The sequence below is a fragment of the Typopeltis vanoorti genome, chromosome 1 (assembly GCF_054136105.1).
Source record: "Typopeltis vanoorti isolate ZY-2024b chromosome 1, IOZ_Tvanoo_1.0, whole genome shotgun sequence".
Lineage (NCBI taxonomy): Eukaryota > Metazoa > Arthropoda > Arachnida > Uropygi > Thelyphonidae > Typopeltis > Typopeltis vanoorti.
Window position 1 is genome coordinate 157,507,235 of NC_143549.1, and position 21,241 is coordinate 157,528,475.

At 35.1% G+C, this 21,241-nt stretch overlaps 1 protein-coding gene across 2 annotated transcripts in view; it reads left to right on the top strand.

The window, feature by feature from the left end:
- Positions 1 to 21,241, top strand: part of sp3 (phosphatidylinositide phosphatase spermathreecae) — a 400,619-nt gene that overhangs the window by 161,702 nt on the left and 217,676 nt on the right. For both annotated transcript variants that reach the window (XM_090394946.1, XM_090394954.1), the window contains exon 9: positions 3,727 to 3,804. In XM_090394946.1, the coding sequence (XP_090251072.1) occupies positions 3,727 to 3,804 (78 nt within the window). The remainder of the gene's footprint in view (positions 1 to 3,726; positions 3,805 to 21,241) is intronic.

Here is a 21,241-nt window from a genome sequence, read left to right on the forward strand (position 1 = left end):
AGAACTTGTGAATTAATTGCTAGGAGGGAGTGTTGTGGAAAAATATGTATGATTATGTATTATGTATGATATGTTATAGAAAAATGATATGTTATGGGAGTGTTGTGGAAAAATATGTATGATTATGTATTATGTATTATATATTATGTATGATAAAACACTTTGTGTTTTATCAGATATTTTTTGTTTATATTTTTCTCATTGTAATTATTGACTTTTTCTTGTAAAACATGTTCACATTGGGCACCTACAAATTGTTTCCTTGTGTACTTGCCCACAGGGCAAGATGTTTGCCTACCAGAGGGCACAAATCAAATCGTTACAAGTTCTTTGTATAAAAATCGTAGCTATGTAGAAGGGATAAGATTTGTTGCTTTCAGGATATAAATCCATGAGCCAAAACATCATGACTGCCTATCTAGTTGCAGTTGGCTGAGATAATTGTTTTAACCATCTTGGTATCAACTTCACTGGATTATGAAAGATGTCCTGAGGCATTCTGGACAAACTAGAAGAATAACATCCCAGAGGTCAGTGACTAAGTGAGGCACTGGCATTAATCAGCATGTGTTGTGTTCCATATGATCCCACAGATGTTCAGTGGGATTAAAATTAGCATATGGGGCTATACCACACCCACACCATTAAAAGATTATTACGGGTTTGTTAATCTTTTGCTTATAGAGAAAACACTATAGAAATAGCTTTGTATATTAAGACTGCTGTCTTTGCTATTTATCATACAGACAGCACTGTCAATTCAGAGAACTTGTGAATTAATTGCTAGGAGGGAGTGGGGAGGAATGTTCAGATATACTCTTTGAACTATGCTTGCATAATGCAAGACTTGTATAATCTAGAGGTAAAAATTAGTCACAGTGTATTCAGTGAGAGGAACCAGAGGTATCCTCTGGTTCCAGAGGGGATGAGAGGACCAAGTGATATCCATGAAAACAATCATCATACTAGGATACTGCTATCGCCAGCCAACTGTGCATGGGTGATCATAATGTTTTGGCTTATGAGTGTATAAGTAACTGATAATTCAGAGAATTTGTATAATTGGTTGGTATGTTTAAATATCTTAGAGGTGTAGGTAATTATATTTCAACCTACATTAATCAGATATGAGCCCTTGCTTACTGGTACATCTAAGGCAGAGAATAAGCATGAATACAAATAGATTTGTTACAGACAAATACATATCCACTTTACATTTGTGGTATTATGTGGTATTATCGGTAATGTGCAGTAAATTAAATGAAAAGTAATGAATTACATGTCATCCCATAAACTCTATTTATTGAGCAGCTTCAGTTAAAAACAGGGTGGAAGAGAATTTGTGAATAGATAGTAGGGTAAATACATTCCTCTCATCCCACACTGCACTGCACGAATACTTAATGAATGCAAAACAATGCAAGTTTTACTGTAGCAGGAAATATAGTAAATATCTTAAAAACTTATTTCAAAATAATGGATAAGAGATTTTTTTCTAAGAATTTTTGATAACTGTACACCTATTCCTTAACCCCAAGATAGAAAAGACTTCAGTTTTAAGGGTTTATTTCCAAGAAATCCAAGAAAAGCTTGGATAATTTTAAAAGATTAGCAAAGTTTATCTTGTGTGTTTGGGAATCATCTGTGTTTAAAAAAAAAAAATAAAAAAAATAAATAAAAAGTGAAACAAGGAATTGTGGAACTTTATGCATAATCAGTATTTTATAATATATATTTTTTTATTTTTGAACCTGGTAATGTAACCAGACTTTATTTGAGAGTGAAATATATGAGAAACTTTATATTTAAGGATTTTGAATATTTTTTCTGCAAATAACATACAATTGATTATTTTATGAAATGAACAATAACTCTGGTTTTCTGTATAACATTTGATTTATTTTTACTGACCATTGCTGACTGAATTGGAGGGAAATGAGAATGGAAACTATCTATTTCATAAACAGTAATATTCAGGAACAGCATATGAAATAATTGCAAGTTCAGATAAATGAATTAATAATTCATATCTTTTGAAATCGATGCTTTATTAAATTCAAAAAACATAGTTCTAGAAAATACAGTAAAACCCCTTTTTTACACTTTTCAGGGGACTGATGGAAAAAAGTGTAAATAGCAGGAAATGTAAAAAAAAAGGCTAAAAGATGACTTACTGCTAGTATGTGAGTCTACCTACTCGATTACCAAATTTAATAACTGAAAATAAATGAATTTACAATTACTTACATTTATCTATTTAAAAAAATCTTTAATTGTTGATTGTTTTTGCTTTTCGTTTTTTTTTTTTTGTGACATAGCACCAGATTGCTTTGCGTTGAGTTCAATGCTTGACCTGTTTTTTATTATTGTGCTCAAAGTGGACACGGAGAGTCCAAGATCTTTTGCTAAATGAACACGTGTTCCGGCATGCCAATCTACATGTCACAGAATTGCCATCTTTTCTTCTACCGAAATACATTTTCTGTCTTTTTTCTCCATATTACTAACATGGATAATCCACCACCGCAACTCGAAAGCAACTTTCACATGCTTAATTACGTAGCAGAAATTCTGCAATATCAATTCGTACTGTGATTGAAAAATCACGGTATCGCTCATCACTGCATTACTGCTGCAAGCGTGCAAGTAACCATGTTGGCAGAAACGAAACTACAGCCGAAAGCAATGCTATTTGGGAACAGAAATGCGCATATTTCCGCAGAAATCGATTCGAAAATCAGTATTGCCACCTGCGAAAAAAAACGCAAATCACGGGAAATGACGTCCACATCGTTGTTAATGGCGGGAAAACAATATATCGTAAGAATAGGCCTTAAGACGGGACAACGGAAAATGACGTAAATGGCAGGAAAACGTAAATTGCAGGAACGTAAAAATGGGGTTTTACTGTATAAGTAGAAAATATAGCTAAATGGGTGAGCATACTACTATATTATTATTATTATGTAACACCTCCAGGGAGTCTAAAGACTCATCGAGAAAGGGCACCTACTCTACAACTCTGTCCCCACCAATCTACCAAATGCAACTACCTTCATCATCTATGCCAACGCCATCTACTGCTGACCACGACCACGACCACTAGTATTTTCACAGACATCCCTGCCCACGGTGGGATTCGAACCCGCAGCCCTTTATCTGGCGAGCAAATACACTAACCACTTGGCCAACCAGGCCGCCAATATGAAAGTGCAATTCTGTATTCATAGAAATGGTGTGTGTGTGTGTGTGTGTGTGTGTTGATGAATGTGAAAAAATTTTTCTCTGTGATGCAAAAGGATGTAACATGGTCAAATGAGCTCTCACTAGATACAGCATATGTGTGAACAGTGGTGTAAATGTGTTATGTCAGAGATTCTTTATACTATTTTTTTTTTAAGTTGCTGTTATTGTTTACAATCAAATTTGGTTTGTGTAGTTAATTATAATTAAATTGCATCATCATTAATGATAATTATAATTAGCTGCAGAAATAATCTTGATAGTAATTGATAAAGGTAACTTATGAATTTTAAAAGAGTTTATACCAAAGTTCATTTTTTAAAAGGGAAACTCAGAAGGCCAGCTAGAAATGTAGTAATATCAATAATATTTTTTACATAGAAATATTTATTAATAATTTTTTTTTTCTGTTCTCTTCCACAGTATAATTTAAATGTGTTATAGTAGTATATTACTTGATTATTATTAGTTTTCTTTTCTTAGCCGTGGAATGAAATTTGAAAATGTAACTGTACTTACTGAAAGTATTAAAGACATCATTCGGGATATGAGATACTGTTGGTAAGTATATAAACCATATTATTGATGGTTTTCAGTTTTTTATTAAGCCTAACAGTACAATCATCAATCTTTGTAAGTGAAATACTGATGCACTTTATTCATGATAAATGTGCCTTAATAGTATATATTATATGTTCCATTTTCTGAAACATTTTGTCCCTTGTGCATGAATCAAGTCAAGATATTATGATGTTAGGCATGGGCTGGAAAGCATATATTTGTATTTAACTTTTAAGTAGAAGCAGGGTAATGGTATATACATCTGTGTGGTGAAAATTTTATCTCTTTCTATTGAGAAGAGATAGCTTGAATATACTTTAAAATAAGTTTGAGACAAACAATGTTTCAAAAAAACCTAAACCTAAAAGTAGCATTTGCAGTATGCATGGTATAGTGTCATTGAAAGAGACATCTATTCATGAGACTTACACAAAGTGGGAAGCATTGCATTATCCAAAAGTGTTGCTCATCCATTGATGTTCATCCTTAAGGGTTGAGTCCATACTAGAACTCAAGCTTTTGGTTGTAGTGATACATCTCTGCCAGCAGATATCACAGCTGGATTAGTGTGCATGTCATAACTACTGCACAGAGTTTTCAGATTATATATCCCTCAGCCCACCCAGGGTACTGTTATGCTGTACTTTTATATCTTATATATAAATGTATCAGATCCACAGAAGGAATCTGTTGACAGGTTTCTAGAACAGCTGATGGCTGTAATCTTTTTGAGAAGGAAAGTTATTCCGAAGGACAGATGTAGCTAGAATTAAAGAAGAGGTTGAGAAGGTGGTTCAGTAAGTTGGAAGCCAGATAGATAGCATATGGATACTTATGTTCTTAGAAGATAATGGAGGAATGATGGTAGCTAACTATTTCAGTAGAAGATTGTCTCCATGGAATTACTTATGGGCAGGATAAGGAAGAAACAGAATGTCTGTGGTAAGAATGGAGTAAATTTCTGTGAGATAAAGTCATCATTTAATCCAAATTTCCTCTTCTGGATACCATTGTTAGAAGTTAGCTGGTGAGAAGAAGTGTCTTGGATAAGAGGCACCAAATTTTTTTGAGGCTTCAGAAAATATGGCTGGGATGTGTTTGTGCCAGGAGAGGTAAATATAAGTTAGTCCAAGAAGAAATCTGATCCTGTTTGGAGATCTGGGTTTGATATCAGTAAAGTTGATGAGGCTATCTTCACCATTGAAGAATTGCAAGGAGATCAGAGTTAAAGGCATAGATTATAGAAGATTTTGAAGCTTCTAATGATTATATGCTATAAGGTTTGTCAAATGAGAAAGAGAAATGTAAATACACTGTTATCAGCATAGCTATAGTTAAGATTTGAGATATGTGTGTGAGAGAGAGAGAGAGAGAGAAGGAAGAGAGTGCCTTACTCTCCAGCATTGGCAGGAGAAATCTGAGGTGAGGAAGCTATCACCCATGATACGTAGCTAATGACCAGCTTCCATATTTGGTCCATTAACTATGAACAGCTTTCTAGTTCTAGTAACAACCAGAAAGGAAACTAGTAATCCTTGCAAAGCATTGAAGGTGGGGGCCATAAGATGATAGTTTACTGTCCACCCTATGTGCAGCTTGGTCTAATGGCTTTGAAATGACAAGAGTAACCTATTGCTTGTCATTAATTAATTGATGGGTCTCCAAGTGATGAATCTGATATAATCTTTGTTACTCTTATTTGCACCCTTTCCACAGATTCTTTATCCCTTTCAAACCCAGGAGACTAAATCTTTGCACAGAAATCCAGGTTTTAACTTTATACTTACTAATATTGATTTGATAGCCATTATCATTTGCTCACTGTTCTAGCACTATTCAAATCAATTTGAATAGTGCTAGAAATTAGAGAAATTAGAAATTAGAAAATAGTGCTAGAAAATCAGTAGCATCCCCGATTGCTCTGCCTATCTTTGCATCATCAGTGAACAATTGAACATCTCCTGTCAGCTTCTTCTCAATATTATTAACGAATACAACAACGATCCAAGGAGTAATCTCTGGGATACACCACTGGAGATGTTCCCCATATATCACTTTCTGATATCTATCCCTTAGCTACCCACTTACCAAGTCAGTAGTTTATGTTCCCATCCCATGTTCTCCAGTTTATGTGGTAGCCTTTCATATGTGGTATCCCATCAAAAGCCATATGAGCAAATTGCTAAAACAAGACCTCCAACAAGAAGAATCATGCTGTTTCAAAATGTGATGAAAGTCATCTACTACCTAGAGGTCTAGTTAGCAGTTTCTTGAAGTAAAGAAGATATATATATATGCTTTTGCAGCATCAAAGGTTGCCTTTGCTGGATATGTCAGAGTGTGGAAACGGACTATGCTAGGAGAAGTTGGAGTTGTCTTGACTGAGAGAATCTATGTATTATATGTTGCCATCTCTTTAATAGCTTATGAATAGGATTGGTATCAATAAATAAATAATAATAATAATAAAATAAAAGGTTGGGGAAGAAGAATGGATCTTTAGTAGGGAGATAAGGTTGGGGATTGAATTTTATTATGTGATTTATTTGTTTGCAATGAATTGTGTTTTTCCAATTCAAGATGATTGTAGGATATGATCATATCAACATTGTCACAACCTGTAATCACCTACATGATTGGAGAAAGTTTTTTGGAAACACTTGGTTACAAAATAATTATACTTGCCAAGAAATTATATTCTTGTTTAATTCTTTATCCAAGTACAAGCAAACAAGCTTTGTATGTGAAGTATCTTCACAACTAGGCTTCTTCTATATAGAGGCTGTTGGCTTCACATGACTTCACATCAGTTGTTTCACAACTGATGTGAAGTATCCCATTATGCAAACTTTCTTTAGTGTATATTTCATGTATATTTGTGTATTTTGTGTATATATTTGTTATACAACCTTCATAGCTGATACGAAGCAAGATCTGGAGAGGTTGATTCTATTGGCTAAGATGGAAAGTGACAAAGCTGGGCTTGATTTAAACATTGCCAAAACAATTTATAATAGAGGGAGATAAAATAGAAATTGTCGAAAGTTATGATTTACTGGGGTCCAGAATCAGAAATGATGGTAAATGTGAAGATAAAATTAAAAGAAGGATAGTCGTGGGAAAAAAAGTGATGTTAAACCTGACAAAAATTATGAAAGATAGAGGTGTGAGTAAGGCCACGAAAGTTAGAACTGTCGAAGCAATGTGGACTATTAAATTATTTAAGGAATTTACAACGTATACTGGAATATTAATTTAAAGAAACTTTAATAAATACTTCCTGTATTTTGGCAACGTCACATTATCATCTTCATGGGAACATACAAATATGATAAACTGTCCTACTTTGGCCAAACAGCCAGGACAGCGAATATCAGGATTTCAGAACACAAAGACTACATCTGGTTTCACCAGTACAGCCACTCTGGTCTTGCAGACCATGCTCTGGATACCCACCACAGAATACGTTGGAAGAAAGCCAAAGTAATACACCGCAGCAAGTTTAAGTACGAAACATTATTCATAGAATCTGCCTCAGCTCTAAAAAATGTTCCAAACCTCAACAAATTTGGCTGCATGAGACTGCCCCAAATTTGGGAGACTTACATCATGAGAACATCAGCCCATTGGCCAAGACAACCCAATATAACCCCCTAGGGGGGCACCATTAGAACTTTAGGAACAACAACAGAGTCTTATCTTCTGCTTCATTTGCTTTTTGTAGTGCCTACATGCATGTTCCCATGAAGATGGCAATGTGACATTGCTGAAATATAAGAAGTATTTATTAAAGTTTCTTTTAATTAATATTCCAGTATACATTGTAAATTCCTTAAATAATTTAAGTCATATATTGCCAACGTATAAGCCTTTCTACAAGAAGCAATGTGGACTGTATGACTTGCTACAAATTCATTTGGTATGTGATCTGTAGAGAGAAAAGAATTAAAGAATATAACTAGAATTGGAAGAATAAAATCCCAGGTCTGTCAATAACTTTAGCTGCTGTAATATCGAGCCCACCTTGGATATAAATAGGAAAGACAATGTTCCAAGAGTTATAGTTTCCCACACTATTGTCTTGAAACAGATATTCATAGTTATTTTCAAAGGAGTCAAAGATTTCCTGTGGTAAACATGTCTTTACCATCCATCTAGATTTGAATGATAGTCCTTTCTTCATGAAATTTGGTGAACTGTCTGTTGACGATAGCAGCTGAAGAGCTATCTGCTAATTGCTGCTGCTGTATTGTTATTTAAAATTGTTTTTTCCCACTTGTTTCTGCCTTTCCAGTTCTATTTCTATGTTGATGTTTCTGATGATATCACAGTATTCTATACCATTATATTAGTTTGCTATGAACCAGCTTCTTTCTTTATACAGATCTTTTAAGTGAGAAGTTTTTTCACTTGGTTGCAAATTAGATTAAACTTGCAAACTAATTATATTCTTGTTTTATCCTTTATTCAAGTGTAAGCAAGTTTGCATGTGAAATGCATTCGTGACTAGGCTACTTGTATGTAAAGTCTAAATTACTTCACATTAATTGTCTTTGCATCCCATAATGCAAAGCACACGCCCTTTTGGATGCATTATGAAAATGGTCATTACTCAGACCAGTTTTGACCTTTACTGAGGTTTCATTTCTGGAGCCAGACCCAGATGAGATACCAAGGTTGAATTAATGCAGAGCTCATATATTTTGCATATACAATTAGTAAAAGTAAAGATGTATCACCTTATTATTAAAATTCTCTGGATTAGAGATAATTGCAGGATGTTTTTTCACTTGGTTGCAAATTACATTAAACTTGGCAAGAAATTATATTCTTCTTTTATCATTTATCCAGGTGTAAGCAAACAAAGTTTGCACATGAAATACATTCACAACTGGGCTACTTGTATATAGAGGCTAAAAGACTTCACGTTAATTCTCTTATTTCATGAATGTATTTTCGTGTGTAAACTTTGTTGGCTTACATTTGGATAAAGGATCAAACAAGAATGTTTTCTTGGCATATTTAATCTAACAGGCCTTTTAACTTTTTCCTTTTGAGGACACCATATTCCTTTCTCCATTAAATCATTTTCTGTTTTACCTCTTCTTTGAATTTTGACTGTATCCCAGTCCTGTGTAACATTATTCCAGTTTGAACACAAGGTTTAGAGCTTGGTTGAAAAGATCAGTGTTAAATCTGGTGGAAGTCTCCATGGTCTTGAACTGATCTTTACTTGTTCCATGCAGTGGAATTTTAAGTAAGGCTAGATTATGACATAATCTTCCATATATTTAACTACAACCAAATATTTCCCTTTGCTGTATGAAGTAAAGAGTAAATCTTACTAGCCATTACTATCTCATTTAAAATCTTAGTCTTTTGGCTCACCTCTTCACGTCTTGGAATTTCAATTCCTATAGTTTGCACCATTAGAGAAATTGGTATCAATATTGTGTGTAATTATGAGAAAAATCTTCCAGTCATAAGACCGAAAATAAAATGATCTTGTAATATAGAAGCAATTCTATACCACCAGCAAATGCTGTAGCTGAGCTACTATATGAGAGTTCCAGATGAGAAGGCATAATTATAAAAGGATGTTTTATTTAGTTCGTGACTTAAAGCACAAGTTTAAGCCTAAATTGAATGTCATCAAAGACAGGAATAGATCATTACTAACAGAAGAGTTGGAAATCAAAAACAGATGGAAAGAATACTGTGAGGAACTGTACAGCAGAGTAGATAAAGAAAATGTGGAGTCCTCCCACCAAGAAAATTTTGATTTGGAACCTCCTCCACTTAGGCATGAAGTTGAAAGAGCAGTTAAGCAGCTCAACAGCAATAAGGCCCCAGGTGCAAATGAAATCCCAGCAGAGTTAATTAAGGCCACAGGGGATGGAGGGATAAGAGTGTTTCATAGATTGATTACAAGGATATGGGAGACAGGATCATGGCCTAGAGACTGGAAGAAGTCAGTTTTCATACCACCACACAAGAAAGGTGATAAGAAGGCATGCAAGAATTATAGAACTATTAGTTTGATATCTCATGCAAGCAAAATTTTATTAAAGATCATGCTAAATAGGATTGAGGCCAAAGTTGAGGCAGAGATGCCCGAGGAACAAGCAGGTTTTAGGAAAGGTAGGGGCACCAGAGATCAGATCCTTTGCCTTAGACAGATCATAGAAAATATAAAGAATTCAGACTCCCTCTGGTAATGTGTTTCTTAGACTACTCTAAAGCTTTTGACTGTGTTGAGCCTGTGAAACTGGGAAGTAATGAAAAGAATGGGTTTTCCTCAACACACTATCAGGTTGATAGCCAACTTGTATAAGGAGCAAGAAGCCACAGTAAGAACAAGTGTTGGATTGACTGACTGACCTTATTATTATTTTAATAATAAGGCAGTTGCAGTTTTGTTACTTGGATATGGAAAATGCATAATTTCTGCATTAATTCGACCTTGGTATCATCCTAGGTGTGTCTCCCACTAATGAGACCTAAATAAGGGTTGAAACTTGTCTGTGTAGTGACCCTTCCAGTAATGCTTAGCAATGTGCATATCTAAAAGGAATGCCCTTTGCATTGTGGGATGCTTAGGCATTTCATGTGGTGTTAATAGTCTCTATATACAAGAAGCCTAGTTATGAAGATGCTGCATTGTGCAGAGTTTGTTTACACATGGGTAAAGGATGAAACAAGAATACCGTTGGATTTGTTGAGCATGGAAATAACGAGATCATGGCTGTAATGAGCAAAAAGCTATACTGATTTTAATTTATGCATATCCTCATACAATTGCTCACTTTTATAATGAATGTACTACATGGATATGCCATACAATTTTGAGAACTATGCAAACATTTTAATTGCTCGGATATTTCTTGGAATACCCAAGTGACTCAGGGACCATCGCTTCACTACCATGACTGTAAGTCTATTAAAAATGAATCTTTTCATTGGAACATTTCTACTAAAAGAAAGTGTCCCTCGGTTCATGAAAAAGTCGAAATTATTCATGAGTTAGAACATGGTGCGAAAAATGTTGAAGTGTGTAAAAAGTTTTCTTTGGCCTCTTCAGTATCGACATTTTGAAAAATAAGATGTTTACATATTGGCACTGGAAAACAACTTAATCAAAACAAACAAACAAAAAAAAATTTTTTTTAAAAAATAGAAATTGTGAGCTCAGAAATGTCAATGAAGCATTGCTTCAATGGTTCACTATACAAAGAAGTGCTGGATTCTCAGTAGATGGTCCAATCTACTGAGAAAACAAGTGGAATAAATTGCTAAACAATATAGATGTGATGATTTTGTATATAACAATGTTTGGCTGGATTGATTTAAAAATTGACATAACATTCCTATGTTGGTTTTTTTAAAAAAGACTAATTGACATTGTGTTTATTATTAATGAGTATTGTTTTTAATTATGAAGAAATAAACTGTTAAGATTTTGGTTTTAAAATTATGGACAAATATATTATGTTTAATATTAAATGTATTGTAGTTTATATAAGAATATTCATACAAATAATATCTATGTGTGTAATTGTATTATTTTTCTTTCTAATACTCCTTTTTTTTAATCTATTTTTTATTGAGTTATTGAGAATTAAAAACAATAAGAGGTGAATTTAACTCATCACTGATATGGCGAGTAATGGTTATAACGAGGAAACTTGTCAGTCCTGTGGTGCTCGTTATAACCAAGTTAGACTCCTTTCTTGTCAAGCATACAAGTACATTATCATTACAAAAATACTAACGATGTATTAAAAAATACAAAAAAAACCTCACAAGAAACCAAATCCCACAGTCGTAGTGAGTTTTTTTTCACTTGGTCAGAAAGTAAATTATACTTGACAAGAAATTATGTTATTGTTTGATTTTTTTGCCCAAGCATGCGCAAACAAAACTTTGCACACAAAATAATAATTCTATGACTACTTATGTACAGAGTTGCCGACTTACCAATAAATTGCCTAGATCCAAACCAAATGGGTCTGAACCAGTGTTCCTTCTAAGCTTTGCACATACACACCAGTCTAAAAGTGATTGCACATGCCTTGTCTCCACTACAATATTATGCTAACCCATTTCATCTTAATACTCTAATTAGTTGCTTTTAGCCTGCACCATGTGGGCAAACTGACACTGATGTCTGTATGTTGCATAGGCATAATTTGTGTAGTGTCCACTGTGTACACAATCACTTTAACTCATGTAAACAGAGATGGAGTTTTGTAGCTGTGTGTATTTAAACAAATTAATTTAGTGCTTGGAATTTTACAATTTATAGCTAGACCAAAAATGGGCAACATTAATATGAGAAATGTTATGTTTCTCATATTAATCTCATGTGCAGACATTGAGTCTGAGACAGGAAACTTGCACACAAAATGACACTCTCGCACACATGGGCCAGAAAAAATTAGAAGGAACATTACATCAGGGTTACCCAACTTTTCTGACGACGAAACACTTCACAAATCCTGAAATTATCATGGAACACCTTGGTTATTTTATAATGTATTAATTAATAATTGATCATTAATTATTAATTAATTAATTAAACATCAATTAAACATAAACACCATTAAATTAATTTGTGCCGATTTTCATTGACATATCCCATTCTGATCACCAAAAATTTATAATATTATAAGTACTTATGAGTGAATGCAGACTTTTTCTCCTGTGTGCTGGTAGTTTTCCCCCTCCTTTTATACATCCTGGAGATCGCTTTTGTAGGCTGGTAATAGATGACTCACTATCTGTTTTGTCACAAATACCTTCAATAAGAGATTTCTTAATAGCAAAATTAAACAAAGTCCCTTGTCTCTTATTCATATTAAAATTTAAATCTGCAGGCCTATTACTTTTAAAAAATCATGGCACTACAGTTTTGAAACTCTCACCCTACAATATGAACTTGCGAAGAAAGTATTCGGTATTACTAGATTTGAGAACCGGATACAGACTACCTTGATCTTCAATTTTAGTGGAAAAATTTTCTTTATACTTCCTTGCTGATTACTCACTAACATTTGCAACATAATGTTATTTCTTTCAGTTTTGAGAACAGAGGATATGTCGCCCATTGTTGTAATCCGCTTGCAGGCAATTTTTATGATCGGTCATAAACAGTGGTATTCCCGTTCCCAAATGTTGAAAGGTTTCGATGTGTGAAAATTAACGATACACAGATGTTATTAGGCATTCTGGGTCTGAGCTTTTCCACATATTCACGAATGTTATTCTCCTTATTCTGAGAATATTATTCTCAGAATATTTCCACTATAAAATATTTATTCATGAAAAATGCTTAGAAAACTAAAATGACAAATTCCAGGAGAACTTCTTGCGGAACACTTATTCATCTTCCGCTGAACACAGTTTGGGAAACCCTGCTCTACACCCTAGATGAAGGGTCATTACTCAGATTAGTAACCTTTCCCGTGATGCATAGCATTATCCAGTGTGCTATGCATTATGGGATCCTAAGCAATTTGATGTTAAGCCAGCAGGCTCAATATAAAAATAACTTTAATTGCAAAAAATATATCTTGTGCAAATGTTTACACATCTTTGATAAAGGGTATTTATTAGCAAGTGGAATTTAATTTCTGACAACAACAAAAAAAAAAAAAAAAAAAAAAAAAGAAAAGCTTAAACTATCCTTCATCCAGTTTATCTATGTAATGTGGTGATACATCACTTTGTTATTTGTATATGGAAAATGTTACTTTTGCAGTGAATTGTCTCTTGGTATTTCCCTGAGCCTAGCTCTCACTGACGAGACCTTAGCAAAGGCCAAAATAAAGATATAGAAACTGTAATAGACAAATATCTACTGATGTCTTATTGAAGCTTTGGATTGTCTATCAGGGGTTTCATTATCAAAAGAGCCTATTATAATACAAGTACTCACCTCATTCAATGGGTTCATTTTGAACTGACCTGCTCTTCTAAATATTGCCTCTACCCCTATCCCCAGTCCCTTGCCTTTTGCATTGATTTTGGAATGGTTTGTATATTGTACATTCGACATGAAGGAAAATAAAGTACATACATATGCAGATGGTGTAACAGACACTCTAAAGGATAATAATTATATTTCATCTTTTGGTATCTTGGAAAAATTCAGCAAAGTTAGGTGACTAACTTCCAATGCTGATAAGAGGAAATTAAAACTTTTTTTTGGAAGAAGGAAATGAGTCCAAGATCTTGTCTAAACCTCTAAGAGAGAGAGAGAGAGAGAAAGAGAGAGAGCATCTCTCACTGTACTTAGAATTTTACCAGTTCAAGAACTTATGCAGAAAAGTACAAAACCTTAGAAAACTGAAAAATCAGATCACTTTCCTTTTCTTCTAAAGTATTTAAAACCATAATCTTCCCTCTGTACATAATTAATGTACAAATATCAGAGAAAAACAATTATATAGTACACCTGTGCAATTTTTGGTCCAGACAATACTAAGAAGTTCAAAGTTAATTTCATTAACTACCAAAGAGGCATAAGGGCTTTCAGTATTATTCAAATTCTACTATTTAAGCAATACAGGTTTAAAAATCCATAAAATATTTCAGACCAATCACACATATGCAGCCTTCTCCAGTACTACCTAGGTTTTCATATGTTTATTAAGAGATAACTGTATGTTATTCATTCTTAATAAATAACATGTAGACACAGTTGAAAATATGTAATTAAGATGGATTAATTAGAAATAGTTTGATCCACTATGCATGAATTGAAATATCTGTAATTAATCCATTAATCCAAAGTATTTTAAATTGTGTCTATGTGTTACTTATTAAGAATATATAGGTTTTCATCGCCCACTATTTTGAATAAATTACTACAATGGACCAAGAGTTAAGATTGTTTCTGTGTTTAGTAACTCAGAGACTCCTCTCGCATTCTGCTACCTTCTGTTCAAACTTCCATGGTTGAGTATTAACAGTAATACTATTTAATAAATTAACGAAGTTCCAAGGACACTCTAGCAGGAGGGTTCTTGCTTGGAGAATTGCATATGGTCACCTTCAAGTAAATGCTATCAAATAAGGGTACTTTAAAATTAGAGATCCATCAGATCTGTGACATCCATTATAGATTAGAAACAGTAGAACATGCATGCTACTGCTGCATTTTCCCTGTGTATTTGCAACAGACTATGTAATGCGTTAGGCCAGTAGTCTCAAACTGGCGGCCCGCGGGCCGCATTCGGGCCCCCGAAGCAATTTTGCATGCCCCGCAAATACATTTCAATTATGTATTTGTTGTAAATACGGTGCTTATAGATTTAGAGAAATAGAGATATGGACTGAGCTTATGTGCGCATAAGCCTTGTCCATATCTACAATTTACAATCAGTAAATTTAGTTCGCCAGCTGACAGTTGGTGGCACTTCAGTATTCTGGTGTTTCCGATGCACAGCTGCACAGTTCATATTGCAATATAGATGGAGACAAACTAACGTATGGCTTATAAAACCTGTTTATTTGTGCTTGTTGTTAGATCTACATTATATCAATACCTATCGTTTAGAATTGTGCATAACTTTTGAGTGTTGCTTTCATACGAAAATTCATCTTATTGAATTAAAGTTGTAAATAAAATTATAATAGTGATTTTAATTAAGAGATGAAACTACAAGCCATGTCTTTAACAAAGAGTAAAAGAAAAGTGGACGAAGAAGGACGTGTTTTTCAAGATAAATGGGAAATTATGTACTTTTGTGGTGTTGTGCGCAATAAAATTGTATGTTTTATTTGTAATAAGGGAAGATCAGTTCCAAAAGAATACAATTTACGTCGCCATTACGAACCAAATCATGAAGAAAAATTTGAAATGTTGGAAGGCAAATTGAGGGAAGAAAAGTTACAGTTTCTGAAATCTGGCTTACAACGACAACAAAATTTTTTTACTGAAGCAAATAAATCCAGTGAAACAATAGTTCACGCAAGTTTTGTTCTCACTCACATCATTGCAAAACGATCGAAACCATTTACTGATGGCGAATTCCTTAAAGATTGTTTGATTAAGTCTGCTGAATAACAAACAACAATTATTTAAAAATATTAGTTTGTCATCCAACACGGTAGCAGAATGTATTAACGAAATCGCTAGTGATTTACGATATCAGTTAAAAGAAAAAAGTATAGATTTTGCAACATTCTCAATAGCAGTTGATGAGCGTACTGACATCACAGATATAGCACAACTTGCCGTTTTCGTACGAGGTGTTACTGCTGAATTTGAAGTAATTGAGGAATTATTAGAAATAATTCCTATGAAGGGAAAAACTGGTGCACATGATATTTTTTCTGAAATAAAAACTGTAATAGTTAAATATAAATTAAGTTGGGATAAAATGGTTGGATTTGCAAGTGATGGTGCAGCTGCTATGGTTGGTAAAAAAAAATGGAGTAGCGGTAAAATTAAGAAATATACTGAAAGAAGAAAAATTTCAGAATAAATTTTGCACTATACATTGCATTATTCATCAAGAAGCACTTTGTGCCAAAAGTTTGCAGATGGATAATGTTATGGAAACAGTAACTAATACAGTAAACTTTATCCGTGGAAGAGCTCCGAATCATCGAGAATTTGTTGCATTGCTTGAAGAAATTGAAAGTAATTACGGAGAAATGATTTATTATAACGAGGTGAGGTGGTTAAGTCGAGGAACTGTATTACAACGTTTTTTTGATTTAATAATTGAAATCAAAATTTTCATGACACAAAAAAAATAAAACCATCAACGAGCTATGTAATGATACATGGATAACAGATTTAGCATTTCTTGTTGACTTAACCGGCAATTTAAATATTCTCAATAAACAGCTGCAAGGAAAGAATAACCTTATTACTGACATATATGCTTGTATTAAAGCTTTTAAAGTTAAATTGCAATTATGGGAAACAACTGGAATCAAAAAATTTCGTACATTTCCTACATATTAAATCCTGCCCTATTATTTCAAATGAAAAATCTCAAGAATATGCAAGAAAAATAGCATTATTACGACAAGAATTTGAAGAAAGATTTAAAGATTTTAATGATTTGGAGTCCGATGATTTTACATTATTTATTATTATTATTATTATTGTTCCGGGCAACTCCAAGGAGTCAACAGACTCATCGAGGGAGGCCCTAACATCATGTCAAGAACAACTATTCGACATTCACACAGTATCTATCATACCTTGCCTTGAACTCATTCACGGTCGTAGCACCCACAACAGACTCTGGAAGCTTATTCCACTCATTCACTACTCTCCAAGTAAAAAACCTAGCTCTAACACCCTTGTCAACCGCACTCTTGCCCAGCTTCCATTCATGGCCCCTAGTCCTCTCACCACCAGTCATATTTTCAAAAATATCTTCTGGATCAATCTTATAGAAACCCTTCAGTAATTTGAATGTCTCAATCATATCACCCCTCCTTCGCCTATCGACCAATTTCTGCAACCCACAAATCTTCAACCTATTCTCATAAGGTTCATTCCACAGACCTGCTATCATCTTGGTCACTCGTCTCTGGATCCTCTCCACTTTCTCCCCATCACAAAGAAACCCTGGCGCCCATAACTGGGCACAGTAGTCCAGATGTGGTCTTATCAAGGCTCGATACAGAGCAACAACAACTTGTTTGTCTCTGCATGTTAAAGTTTTTTTCAGAAGCCAAGTGATTTGGTGAGCTGTTTTAGTCACTTTTGCAATGTGCCCCCTAAACTTCAATTCCCTATCCACCAACACTCCCAAATCCCTGGCCTCATCAATCTCCTGGAATACGGTTCCACCAATGCGATATACTGTTGCTATTCGTTTCACCCCAAAGTGCATAACCTTACACTTTGCCACATTAAATTGACATCCATTTTTCCTAGCCCAGTCCTCCAAACTATCCAAATCATCCTGTAAAATCTTGACATCCTGTGCACTCATAATTGCTCTACCCAACTTTGCATCATCAGCAAACAAGTGAACACTTCCTCTCAAATCCTTTCCTATATCATTGATGAACAAATTGAAAAGTAGTGGTCCAAGAACAGAGCCCTGTGGCACTCCACTAGTCACAAGCCGTCTTTTAGACTCCACTCCTGAATAAACTGGTATCTCTCCTTCAACCACCCTCCTATCCATCTCACCAACCCTATATCTATCCCCATCTGCTCCAGTTTACTGATTAGGGTTCTATGTGATATCCTATCAAAAGCCTTGGCAAGGTCCAGTAGTATTACTGTAAACCCATTACCCCTATCCAGTTCAGCCATCACTGTGTTATAAAACGTGAGCAAGTTACTGAAGCACGATCTACCCTTCACAAAACCATGTTGTCCCCCATACAATATCCCATTTTCATCTATCCAATCCTGTATTCTTTTCTTGACTAATTTCTCTAAGACCTTGACAATGATTCCTGATATGCTAATCAGTCGGTAATTTACAACAGCAGTCTTGGAACCACCTTTATGCAGTGAAACTATTTTCCCCTCTTTCCACCCCCTCGGGACTAACCCAGACCCGAGACTCAAATTAAACAAAATGGTCAAGGGTACTGACAATTCTTTAGCTGCTTCTCGTACAACACGAGCTGGTATACCATCCAATCCCACAGATGTTTTGACATTGAGGTTATGCAATAGACTACTCACCTCCACTTCATTCACCACAAAATCCCGTATAATCTACTGGTACATTCGTTTCTGCAATGTCACCACCTGGATGATATATTCTTGCAAAGTGCTCACTCAGTAACTCAACTATACCAACTGATTCAGTTAGCTCCCTACCATCGGCATTCTTTAAAATCATTCTGCCATGTACATTTTTCCTTTTACTTGCTACATATCTAAAAAACTGTTTAGGATTCTCTTTAGCCTGCATGGCCAATGTTCTTTCGTAATCCTATTTTGCTTTTCTTACCACACTCGTTACCCTTCTGGCCTACGCTTTATACCATTCGTGTGCCTGCCGGTCACCTTTCTCCTTAAATTCCCTCCATAGTTGTTTCTTTTTTTGCAGCTCAAACTTAATGGTGTTATTGATCCATTTAACCCCTACTTGATTTATTATTCGGACTCTAGGTATACAGTCAGCCATTGTTTCATGCAAACACTTCTTAACTACCTCCCATGCACTATCGACTTCTAGTCCTTGCAGTTGTACATGCCACGGCACTGAACCAATCAAACTCCTAAGCTTGTCATACTTTCCAGCCCGATAATTCCACATGTACCCTGTCTTAATTGAAAATTAAGACAGGGTACATGTGGAATTATCGAATTATCTACACCTTTAGCCACCTCCCAAGTCAAGACCCTATGATCACTCTCACCGATTGGTGGCATTGTGGTCATATTTGTTACAGCCATATCCTCAGATGTAATTACTAGGTCAAGCACTCTCTGACCCCAAGTATTTTCCATTATATGTTGTCGCAGATAGTTATCCCTTAATAACTGCGTAAAATCCAATTCCTTCCTCCCGTGTGTCCTCTCCTCACTCCAATCAATGCGACCATAGTTGAAATCTCCCATAATAATCACCCTCCTTCCACTCATTTCTTCTGTTTGCTTGTGCATACTGTCACCACCATCTTTTCCATCACCTGGTCTATAGCAGCACCCAATTGTATATTTTGTTCTGCTAGTCACAATCTCACACCAAATGGCCTCAAATGTGCTCTTTTCTCTATCCTGCAATTCAACTTCTATTCTCCTTGGTTGCAGCTCATCAGCTATCATCAACAATACTCCTCCACCCATTTTATTCTCCCTGTCATTCCTGAACACACTATACCCATCACATTCAATCCCACTAGCTATATCATCTACAGTCAGCCATGATTCACTAATACCAATAACCTGTGGTCTGGAAGTGCCAACCATGGCCAAAAACTCTTCCTTCTTGTTCCTAATACTCCTAACATTAGTGTACATGAATTTAAGACCCCCATTAGCCCCAACCCTACCTCGATGCCTTATATTAACTATCCCACTCTGATTTGTTATCCTTATTTGCTCGGGCATATTATATTCATTCTTACATTCAACTGCCTCCCTAAGGACTGTATATCTACTCCCCCCCCCCCCCCCAATAAATCTAGTTTCCCTGAATTTGCACATCCACCACATTCAGTAACATTTTCTCAAGTCTTCTTACACTGTAACCATTCAAATGCAAGCCATCCATCTTATATAGATCCTTTCGCCCATCGAACTCACTCCACACGTCCACAAATTCCACACCACTCGTCATACATAACCCACGCATAAAGTCATTTGCAATTATGGCCCTCCTTTTAAACATTTCACTGTCATACCGTGGCAAAAGACTAATCATTCTAACTCTTCTCACTCTTTTCTTTTGCTACCTCAAACAATTCATTCAGGTCTTCTATCATTTCCATTTTGTCTCCTTTCAAATCATTCGTACCTGCCACAACATTCATTTCTTTCATCCTTTCCTTTTGCTCTCTAATAGACTCAGTTACATCCTTTATGGTCGCACCAGGTTGGTACGATTTTGTCAAATCCTCTACTCTCACACCTTGTACTAACGAGTCTCCATACAGCACTCTATCCTTCATTTTGTTCGTGTTCACACTCATACGTCTGTTTTTCCTGTCATACTTTTTATTATTGGCTGGTTCATTCAGTTGACTTTTGCTCATATACGCTATAGCTGCTGTTTTGCCCTTTGTATCGCACCATTCAACAACGCGATCTCACTCATTGCATCTGTCTCATCTTTTTTATTCTCAGTAAAACCATTAATACTATCATTCACACTCTCACAATTCTCTGGTACAACCTCACCGTTTCTTGTCATATCCCTGTTTTCTTCATTCTGAAGTTTGACAAAAATATGACACTCGCGATCCGAAATACTCTTCAATTTCTCGTTCTCCCTACATTTTCTACACACGTTCACTCCTTTATTATCATCTAACCACACTCTGACCGCACTCTGCAAAGCGTACATTTTGCAGCTAGTACACTGAATCATCTCTTTTATACTACCGTTCTTTGATAAAGATGGCGAACTATCATTACTGGCCGCCATTTTCCTTCGTACTGGAGCCATACTTACTTGCAACGTATTTTATCAAATTATAAATTATAACACACCAAAAACTCGCAAAAAGATGCACTAAGAGACGCAAGGCAAACAAAACTACGCAATATTAAATATATTTATCAAACGATAACTGAAAATAGTACTTATCTTATCCGGAGCTTTCACGAACACTACACACTACGAATCCCTCTAGCGGCGACAACCCCAATAAAATATGTTATAAAGACACACAAAATACTCATATAACCTCGAACCCAATTATTTTCATTACCATTAAAAACGAATGTGAATAACGCACCAGAAAACCTACAAATGGAGCTAATTAATTTACAGTG